General features: G+C 46.0%; 1 protein-coding gene across 1 annotated transcript in view; it reads right to left on the minus strand.

Annotated features, from left to right (window-relative positions):
• The window catches only part of BAALC (BAALC binder of MAP3K1 and KLF4), an 86,982-nt gene extending 75,637 nt beyond the window's left edge, over nt 1-11,345 (minus strand). The window contains exon 1 of the mRNA XM_007934802.1: nt 11,186-11,345. Coding sequence (XP_007932993.1) covers nt 11,186-11,345 — 160 coding nt within the window. The remainder of the gene's footprint in view (nt 1-11,185) is intronic.
• Between the last annotated feature and the right edge of the window lie 85 nt (nt 11,346-11,430).

Below are 11,430 nucleotides of genomic sequence, written 5' to 3' on the forward strand. Positions count from 1 at the left end.
GGTGGCATGTGCCCAGCTACAAATCTTTATTTCCCAGACTCCCTTGCAGCCAGGGATAGCCATGTAACACAGTTCCAGCAAGTGAGACCCAAGCAAAGTTGGCCGGGTTCTGGGAAAGCTGTCATTCTACCAACAGAAAAGAACAGACTCAGGCACACTACTCCTTTCCACTCTTCCCCCTTCACTGTATCTGAAATAAGATGGCACAGTATGTTGCAACCCTGAGGATGAAGTCCACACACTGAGAATGGCAGAACAATAAGCTGAAAGGAGCCCAGGTCCTCGATAGTATCCTGAGCAGTACATCTGTCTATGTCCAGACTTCTTAAGCACAAAAAAGGAACCCTTTACATGTGAAGCCACAGTTCATCTAGTTTCTGTTCTATGCAGCCAAACCAATTTCTAATTGATACAAAGAGTAAGGAGGGTTCTCCTCATCTATTCCTTGAGTGCCTACTCTGTGTCAAGCTGGGCTAAGCACTGGGTCTACAACAGTGAAGTGAGATAGTCAAGCCCCTGACTTCAGGGAGTGAGGGAGTCAAGGAATAACAGATTCACAAAACAATGACAGATTGTAGTATGTGCCAGGAAGGAAATAATCAACCAGCCAGTAACTGGGGAACGGAGTCAGTGTCTGGGTAGTACAGTTAACATGCTCAGCTGCCAATGCAAAAGGTGGAGGTTCAAGCCTACCCAGAGGCCGAAGAAAGGCCTGGCAATCTCCTGAAAAATCAGCCACTAAAACCCCAAGGAGCACAGCTCTCTCTGACACACAGGGGGTCACCACGAGTCAGAACTGCCCAAGGGCAACTGGTTCTCAATAGAGAAAGCTGGTCTCTCTGAGGAGATGTCTGAACTGACAGTGGAAGGGAAGGTGGAGTCTACCATGTAAAGGAGATGGTGCAGGAAGCAGAAGTGTGAAGACCAGGCAGAAGGATACGCTTGGGGTAGTCAAAGCACAGACAGAAATCCAGTGTAGCCAGAACACTCTGAGTGAGACAGAAAGGCAGGATAAATGGAGCTGGAAAAGCAGGCTGAGACCAGGTCATGCAGACCCCTGTAGGCCATGGGAAGGGGTTGGGATTTTATTCTCAATACAGTGGGAAGTTATTAGAGCATGTTAAACAGGAGAACAACAGAACCTGGGATATGTTTTTAAAAGATTACTTTCCCTATGACATGAAGGGCAAGAATGGAAAACAGGCTATTGCAGAGGTCCAGGTAAAACATGGGGCTCTGGTGGCATAGTGCCTAAGGCATTTGACTGCTAACCAGAAGGCTGGCAGTTCAAACCCACCAGGCACTCCTCGGAAGGAAGGTTGGGCAATCTACTTCCATGCCAACTCCACCGCAGTGCATTGCATTGCATTTGTGTAGGTAAAACATGACAGTGACTTGGACTTGGGTAGACCCAATGGAGATGAAAAGCAGACCTTCATCCAAATGGAATTGCCTTTGATGTCCTTACATATGATCATAACAAGGAACAAATTCACAGTATTTAGAATCCAAACAGGACAAGTGGAAGATGACTTTAAAAATGAATAAATATTCACTGCCATTGAGTTGGATCCGACTCATAGCAACCCCTCCTTGGGTTTCCAAGGCAGCATCGCTACGGAAGTAGACTGCCCAACCTTCCAGCAATGCCAGGCAGCTCAGACACAAGGATGGAAAAAAGAGGGAAAAGGAGACTCAGGGTTTGAGACTGGCATGAGCCCAGTGCAAGATTGAGGAGCTGAGGGGATCTTAGGTGCCAGGGTAGACAGCACTGCCATGCTAGTCCCTTCATACCTGTGAGGGGAGTCTATGATTCGAAATTGGCTCAATGCTACCTAACAACAACTCTAAATATTTTCCTAAAATCAGAGAAACATATTTTTTTCTTGCCCTTTGAGCTTCTGAGCAATTTGAGAGATTTTTACCATGGCCCTAACCCTTGAACTTAACAACAGCAACAACAAACCAAATCAGTTGCCAGTTAAGTTCGACTCATGATAACCCCATGTGTGCTTCGGGTTTTTAATGATTGTGATCCTTCAGATGTAGATCGCCAGGCTGTCCTTCCAAGGTGCCTCTAGGTGGATCTGAACCACCAACCTTCTGGTTAGCAGCCTAGTGCTTAACCATTTGCATCGCCTAGGGACCCCTCCTTTAAACAGAACCCCCACAGAAGATGCAACATGTACTGTATATAAAGGACCTGAAGAATGAGATCTAAATGTTGACAGAGGCATTATTTTCATCTCTGTGTTTTTGTATATTTTCTAATTTCTTTGCTGTGAGGAACATGCATTGCATTTGAAACTATGCATTGCTCGTCTTTAACAAGCCCACCAGGTGATGTTCTGAACACCTCCTGCAGCACTGCTCTAGAGACAGCGGCAGGGCACTTAGCACAGGGAGGAGGCCCTGGAGTGCCCCCAAGTTGCAGGTTATCTCCTCAAGGACTGAGTCCTCACCCTTGTAAACGTTGGCAGGAGGCTTCCATTGTGAGTGGTTAATACTTTCAAGAAAGCCAAAGGCAGATGGGTGGGGGAGGCTACTAAGTTTGTGCTCAGCAGTTACAGGAAAATGGACACTTCCTGGCTTTGGAAGCAAGAAAATTCTGATCCAGACTCTTCCACGGCCTAGATCTGTGACCTTGCTCAGGCTCTTAATCTCACTGAGCCTGTTACCTCATCTGCAAACAGTAAATAAGTGCTCAATAAATGCTATATGTGAATCTACATGGCAAGGAAATAGACCCACTCTCAGAAGGAAGTATGAGGAATGACAATGGAAAGCCTCTGTCATTATTTCCAGATGTTCACAGCATTTGTCCCCATAGAACTTACTCTAAAAGATTTATCTCCAGAGAGGTGGGGATGGTTGGAGTGTGGGGGGAGTGGGAGGAAAGCATGTTGTTGTTATGGGCCCTCAAGTCGGACCCGACTCATAGTGACCCCTCCTTGGGTTTCTGAGGCGGTATCACTACGGAAGTAGACTGCCCAACCTTCCTTCCAAGAAGTGGCTGGTGGGTTTGAACCACCAGCCTTCTGGTTAACAGTCAAGTGCCTTAGGCACTACGCCACCAGAGCTCCTAGAGGAAAGCATAGGAGGAGGTAAAGCATAGGAGGAGGTGAATGCTGTTTGCTAAGGTGGAAAAGGCAAGATCATGGTTTGAGCTCAGGTTAAAGCCATCCAGTCTGCTCTACAGCTGGAAGCAACAGTGCCATTCAGTCCATCCAGAGAACCTCCGAGGGAATCCTGACGGGGATTGGATTTTTGCAACAGGAAGCCAAATGGTCTGCTGGAAGCAGCTAACAGTCTGACACCAAAAGGCTCCAGGGATGAATGCCCAGGCACCAAGAGCCAAAGAACAACAGGTTCAGACACCCAACTTCACTGAAGGATAGAATGACCTTATCAGAATGAAGGTGCTGTGGGCTGTGTGATGAAGGCAGAACCTCCAGAGACCTACACCTAAGACACCGATGAGCAGAGGCTAAGACAGAAAAAGACTTCTTACCAGATTGAGAAAGGAACTGTCTCTTCCCACTGGGGTCCATGCCTGGGGGGGGGGCGGAAATCATGAGGCAACTCTGGAACGCACCCATGATCTTACCGCACCCAGTAGTGGAGTCACCCTAAATCCATCTCTGATTAAAGTCAGAATATCTTTTATTTAGTGTTCAATGGACTGATTTTTAAGACAAAAGTATCCAAGATGAGACTCAAAAAAGGATACAAGAAAGACAGACTGAGCATACTTGCATATTTGTATCAGTCATCCATTTATTCATTCATTTCTACAATCTTGAACAAATTAGATGCCAGGCATGGAAATATCAATTATTCCCAAACTGGAAGAGCTCATAAGTTTACTGGAGAGACAGAGACATGAATAAGCCCTAGCAATACAGTGAGCTCTGTGGTATCACAGGAATGAAGCCCACTAGCCGAATCTGATAGCTCGGCCCAGGAGACAAGATCCATGACAACACTGAGACTTCCTGAACCTTTATAACTTGCCTACGTTTGATACCGCCTGTTTCTTGCAGTGATTTTTGCAATACAACTCTTATAACAAAGAAACTTGTGTTTTAGGAAGAGGCACTGGTGAGATGGGAGTATATTCTTTCTATGTAACTATGGTAGGAAGGAGCTCTGGTAGCATAGTGCCTAAAGCACTTGACTGCTAACCAGAAGGCTGGCAGTTCAAACCCACCAGCCACTCCTCAGAAGGAAGGTTGGGCAATCTACTTCCATAGTGATACTGCCTCGGCAACCCAAGGAAGGGTCGCTATGAGTTGGGTCTGACTTGACGGCACATAACAACAACAACAACAACATGGTAGGAGCTCTGGTAGCATAGTGCCTAAGGCACTTGACTGCTAACCAGAAGGCTGGCAGTTCAAACCCACCAGCCACTCCTCAGAAGGAAGGTTGGGCAATCTACTTCCATAGTGATACTGCCTCGGCAACCCAAGGAAGGGTCGCTATGAGTTGGGTCTGACTCGACGGCACGTAACAACAACAACAATGTAACTATGGTAGGTAAGGTTATGTGGCAACTCAACTGGGCCTGGTTTTGAGTGGCTGGGCAGCTGGATATAGTTATGCCCCATGATGAGACTGGTGATCAACTCCATGGCTGAATCTACTAGAGCAGCTGAGTAGCTGCCTTAGGGATGTGGACTGCTTCCAGTACAAAAGAAGAAGTTTTAAGGAAAGCCTCTAGCTTCTTGGCATCCTGCATTTGGCTGAGTCTTCAGTGAGTGGCCTGCCATGTTGTCTGCTGATCTTCTGACTGTTTCTGGACTTGAACTAGTGGCCTGCCGTGTTGCTTGATAATCTTTGGACTGTGCCATTTTACTTGTCAACCTGGGGCTTATCAGTCTCCACAACCAGCAGCTGCCTGAGTTAAGAGATACCTTCAGCTCCAGTGGGCCAAGAGCAAGAGGCAGAGCTGAAGCCAATGCTGAGGGGCCTTCACCCAGCCCCTACAGCCAGCACTTTGAACTCAGACTTCCAGCCTCCAAAGCTGTACGAAAATAAATCCCTTTTTGTTAAATCCATCCATTTGTGGTATGTCTGTTATAGCAGCTCTAGAGAACCAAAACAGTAACCAACCAGGCAAACAAGAACTGGAAAAGGATGAGCAGAGGAAAACAATTTTGTCACCCATCATCTTGAAAGAAAACATCATCTCTGGGGCCTATAGGAAGACAGAAGTGGACACATAGAAGTTTGAGGAGATTCATTCATTTAAGAGAGATCACTTGAAACCACAGTGTTAGGCACAGGGATACAATGGTGAACAAAAGATACCTTACCTGACCTAACAGAGCTTGTCATCCTTGAGGGGCACAGACATTAGTCAATAATTATATGGAGTTCGTGAATGTTCACTGCAGCACTTTTCACAATAGCCAAAATGTGGAAACAACCAAAATGTCCATCAACAGATGAGGGAATAAACAAAATGTGGTACATATCTACAATAGAATATTATTACTCAGCCATAAAGAGAAAGGAAGTCTGCATATATGCCATAACATAGACAAATCTTGAAAATATTATGTTGAGGGAAAGAAGTTAGTTATGAAAGGATAGATATTATATGATCTCACTTGTATGAAATAAGCAAATATACAGAAACCAAAAATTAATACTCATTATCAGGGGTGGCAGGGAGAGAACAGGGAGACTGTAGATGCTTAGAGGGCATCAAGTTTATGTTAACGGTGGTGGAATAATTTGGAAAGGGATAGCAAAAATGGTTGTACCACTTGAAGAATGTAATCAATGTCATGGAATTACACATGTAGACACTGTTATAAATAAATTAATTAAATAGAAAAATACAGTTATTTGGAAACCTAATCACAAGTGGTAACAGGTATGGGGAGGGTGGAATGAGGGAATGGTTAACTAGCAGGAGGCTGAGGCAGGTTCTCCATGGGTACCCTCCAGGAGGAATCAGGACAGCCAGGAGGCCGTTCTTCACCTCTCCCAGCTGCGAGGGCCTGCATAACCAGAACTGCTCCCTACTCTGTGCACATGCAGAAATCTACACATCCTGTCACTTCCTCAGAGGCCCTGCTTTCAGACTCCCCTGGCAGAATGAACTACTTGGCTCTTGGCACTCCTCCAGCATGTTCCCTCATGCCATTCCAGCTTATATCATACTGACCTGAAGTGCGTCCACTTTTATGTCTGTCTCCCCCGATGTTAACTTCTTGAGGCCAAGCAACATCTCTCACTCATCTTTGTAATAATGTGTGTTGAATGAACAAAAGAGCAAATAAACATCTTTTATCTTTAGTTTGTCAACACAGGGAAACAACGACCAAAAATATTGTCTTCATCACACTGTCAAAATTAATCAATTTCAGCAACTTTAAACATTAAACTGAAACCAACAAGATGAATTTTAACAGGAATAAGGCAAATCAATAGTACAATTCCAGGACTCATAAGGAAATCATTCATTCATGAGATAAGACTTAGACTTTGAGTCCCATCAACTCTCAAACAAGATTTCTATAGTTCATCCCCAATTATTTGCAAAGAGCTTGGCTTTGGAGTCAGACAGAGCTGGGTTCCAGTCCTAGCTCTGTCTCACCAGGGAAAAGTTACTCACACTCTCTTAAGTCTCATTCCCTCAATTGTAAAGGGGGATAACAGTTCCTACCTCATTCGGGGTGTGAGGACTAAATGAGATAATTTATGTACAGTGCTAAGTATTAATGGGCCCTTGGTAAGTCATCAATAATCTTAGCTAATGGTAATAAGAAGTGCTTTTCAGTTTATTTGACTGTCCTTCAATTTATGTAGGTAAATCCTTTTTCTGTGAGTCTCTCAGTCTGCAAGCTTTTGTATACCACAGCAATTATTAAAGCAATTTAAAATGAAAAACTAGAAGTCCTCTAAAGAAATTTGAAGTGTTTTATTCCCCAGAGAAATTAGGAGGGGGGAGGGGAATCTGACAGTACAAATGGGGATATTTAAGGATGTAATTTAAGGGACTTGTGGTTAAATCCAGGTGAGGCAAGGATGTTATTAATATATGGAATGGCAGAGCTAGGCTGGGTCATGGTAACCTCAGATAGAGAGCCTCTTTCTCCTTGAGACACCCCCATTAGACCACAGAAGTCAAAATCAATCCAGCAAACTGATTTTTGTGTCAGACCAATTTAATTTCCTCCGTGACAGAGAAGCAGGCTTTGGTGACACAGGGAAGCAATGGATATCAGTTACCGTGGCTTCAGTTAAATCTTAAATTCCAATTATACGATAGTCTAATCCAAAACACTGAATTGAACTCTGCTGGCTAAGTGATCTCCACAAACCAAGAACCAGAGGCTCATTATAACTTAGGGATAGAAAAGGAGGCAAAACACTTCCCTTTGGGGGATGGCAAAAGCATGCCCCCTTCCCACAGCAAAATGCAGAATCTTCTAACAGATATTTACTGAACACCTGCCATATGCCAGGCCCTCAATATGAATGGGACTAAGAGAAACGGAAGTGGGTCATTTCTGTTGAGTCAGATCTGACTCAGCGAACCCTCCTCAGGTTAGCAGTCAAGTAGTAGGAGCAGTAGTAGCAAGTAGTAGCAGTCAAGCCTTAGGCACTACGCCACCAGAGCTCCTGGATTTAAAGGCAGATATACTTAAACGGAAGGAGGTCTGGTGGTGCAGTAGTTAAGTGCTTGGCTGCTAATACAAAGGTCAGTGGTTCAATCCTACCAGCCCCTTCTGGGGAGAAAGACATGGCAGTCAGCTTCCATAAAGATTATAGCCTTGGAAGCTCTATATTGCAGTTCTACTCTGTTCTGTAGAGTAAATCTGAGCTGGAGTTGACTTCATAGCAATGGGTGTGTTTAAATGTGGGGTTTTGGTAGATATGGTTGTGGAATTGTGGTGTTGGGGGTGGGTAGAGCGTTCTAAATGGGATTCATTCAAAGAAATGGAATCACTGGGCTGGCCCAGGTGTTTCAATAAAGTAGAGTAAAGGTGGAGAGAAATTTTTTTTAAGAGAAACTGTGGGATCCAAAAGGCACTTAGGAGTATCTAGCTTAAACAGCTTCAAGTGGGAAAACTTCAACAGCAAGAACTGAAAGGAAGAGGAAAGTAAGCAGGGAGTCTAGAAAAAGCTGACAGAACTGAAGACCAGGTTCAAGCCAAAGGAAGGTTTAGTGTCTATTCATTCAGAAAACCTTCATTAAATCCCAACTGCATGTCACATTTGTGTTAGCACAGAAGGTATGCAGGTGAATTAGACCTACTCCCTGTCCTCCAAGTTCCTGAGGCTGAGGTGGTCAGGAGAAAAATGGCATCAATTTGACACTAAAGAAGAGAGACCCAGGGCCCACAAAGAAAGGACTCTTGAGGAGTGAGGAGTTGGGGGTAATTAGGGTTCTGAAATGATTGGGGGATTGTCCATCCCTGGGCAGTTTAACTGAGATTCCATTTGTTTTGGGTAGATGACCTCCAGAGACCCCTTCCCACTCTAGAATTCAAGTGATGAAGCCATTTTTGTTGATCTTGAATATTGGACCCTCCTGAATCTGGCTTTTCCATTCACCCCCCAATCAGAAAAGGATTGATTTTTTTTTCTTTTTAAGTGTCATTCTAGCTTCCTATCACAATACAGAACTGTGGGCCATCAGCTTCCCCCAGCAGCCTGAGACTGAATTCATGGGTGGAACATTGGCAGAGGGAACAGGGAGTAGAAGAAAATAAAGAATCCGACTAATCTCCCTGGGTGTCTGAAACCCAGGAGATTTATAGCTTAGTTGGACGACCCACTCCGGCTAAAGATGACCAATTCTCAGACTGAAAAACCCACAGGAATCAAGACACTCTTCCAAGATCCCTTGGGAATGCCAAGGGAAGCCTTGATCCAGTCTTGAGCTTCAGAAATGACTCCCTCCCTCATGGCTAATGGAAATTTCTGGGGAACTGAAAGGATCCTGCCCATGGGAGTTTTGTCAGTTTTCAGGTACTCTCCTGGAACTGGAGCTTGAATGACACAGTGTTGTAAATCACTGGCCGGGCAGGGCTGCTCCATGTCTGACAGGGTACTATGAATGAGAGCACTTGTCCCAGGCCACACCTGTTGCCGGAACCAGGTCTCATAATGGATGGAATATAACTCAGGATGGCAGTGTAACAAATAAGTGTTGGAAAAGACTTCAGGACCATACATGTACATATTTAAAACCAGTTACCACTGAGATGACTCCAACTCATGGCGACCCATGTATGTCAGAGCACACCTGTGCTCCATAGGGTTTCCAATGGCTGATCTTTCAGAAGTAGACCATCCGGCCTTTCTTCTAAGGTGCCCTGGGTGGCTTTGTAGCAATCAAGTGCACTAACCATTTGCATCACCCAAAGACTCCTTGTACACATTTAACCATCCGATAATGACTCTCTCACATACACCTGTGCACACACACACACACCCAGACACCAAGGCAACCATTCCCTAACGCTGTACTTGGTGTTCTTTTTCATACTAGACCTTTTTAGCCGTGTTTCCCTGGAATGGAATTTTGGCCATTGGCTCTGCTGAGAAGTCCCACGTCTCCTGGGGAGATGCCGCCACACCTAACATTCACCAGATCCCATTAGAAGGTTCATGCTTGAACCTTATTCTGACACTGAATCTAGCCAACACATCATTTGGAAACTTGATGATTGCCAGTGTGAGTTAGGAAAATTAGAGACAAATGGAGCATTATGTTCTGCACAGCATGCACTGAGTTCTCACAAAAACTTTAGTAACAAAGTTTATGCAGAAATGGAATCAGCTATGGTCCTAAAAAGATGGAGAGACCATTTTTCAGGATTAAGGTGTGACATCTCTTATTTAGGAGACATGGATTTAGGATTGCTTATCTTCTAAAAATATTCCACATTCTTTCTTCTTCTTTACACTTCAAATCAGCCTTATAGCATGTTACGTTCCATTACTTGGAAATAGAATAAAGGAAAACAGTTAAATACTATCCAAATATTAATAGTTATCCAAGGAGCTCGGGTAGCATAGTGCCAAAGGCACCTGACTGCTAACCAGACGGCTGGGGGTTCAAACCCACCAGCCACTCCTCGGAAGGAAGGTTGGGCAATTTACTTCCGTAGTGATACTGCCTCGGAAACCCAAGGATGGGTCGCTACGAGTCGGGTCCGACTCGATGGCACATAACAACAACAAATAGTTATCCAAATATTAATCTGGCTTTTAATGAGCAGTAAAGTTTTTTTCTTCCCCCTATTAATGTTACAACATATTTATGATTACAGTCAGTCTATAACAAGCAGACTACAATTATTAGTATATATACTTTTTTAATATCCAGCTGAACCAGAAAGATCTTTGTATATCCATTTATCTCTGCTAGACAGAGAATGACCTAAGTTAGAGTACTTCACTTACAGCCACAGCCCAGTTCATGTCCTGCCTCATATAAAACACTGAGGCACCGTGGGGTGGAGAGAAGAAATCCTTCCTATAAAACAACAGCTTGGAAAGTAAGCTTAAGTGCAGAACTAGTGATGGGAAGGCTGAGCATTTATTTCGCCCAGTCCTAGGAGTCTGGTTTTTGTGGTCCGCGAGGGGGCTCTTTCCCCACAGGGAGAAAAGGCAAAGCGACAGGGATGACTCCACCCAGGCAATCCGGGTCAGTCGCCTTGTCTGTAAGTCGGAGGCAGAGGGGGACAGGTGGCCAGAGGATGGAGAAGTGAGCCGGCTGCGTACTCAGGTGGCCAGAGTGAAAGATGGACCAAAGCAGGGCAGAGGCGACCCTGGCGGGTCAGGGGCGTGGAGTGGGTTGACAGTGGGCTGGGGGCAGGTGTGCGTGGACTGTGCTCCCACCCATCTATCCCCGGGCCAATGAGCGTGCATAGGCGGAGGCAAAGAAGTGCTGGGTTTCCCCGGAGCTCAGGGGATTAGCTCCCTTTGTGTTAGGGGCTCTCGTAGACCCCGAAGCCGGACTTGGGTCCGTCCGTCCGTCTGCCTATGCGCCCACCCTAGGTCTGTTTTTCTCTCCGGCGAATTCTCTGCGGGAGACTGCGCTGCGCGCTGCCTCTGACGCCCAACCAACCCTCCGGGTTCTCACTGCCCTGACCCTGGCCTCACCCTCGCCGAGAGCGCGCAGCCAAGGCGGGGTCCGAGGGGCCGAGCCACTCACCAGCGTGCAGGCCGCCCGCCTCGGGGCCGCTGTCCGGAGCGGCGGAGCTGGGTAGCGCGTCCGAGTCGGTATAGGTGAGCCAGGTGGACTCGGTCTCCCGGGTCCAGCTCTCATAGTAGCGGGGCTCGATGGCATCAGCCCGGCTCCCGCCGCAGCCCATCCTCCCCGCGCTACCGACGCGCCCGGCAGCCGCTCGGCTGGCTGCTCAGCTCCCACGGCGTAGCCCGGGCCCGCGAGGAGGCGGC

This window comes from Orycteropus afer, unplaced genomic scaffold (assembly GCF_000298275.1).
Source record: "Orycteropus afer afer isolate SDZICR_OR568_19922 unplaced genomic scaffold, OryAfe1.0 scaffold00021, whole genome shotgun sequence".
NCBI classification, from domain to species: domain Eukaryota; kingdom Metazoa; phylum Chordata; class Mammalia; order Tubulidentata; family Orycteropodidae; genus Orycteropus; species Orycteropus afer.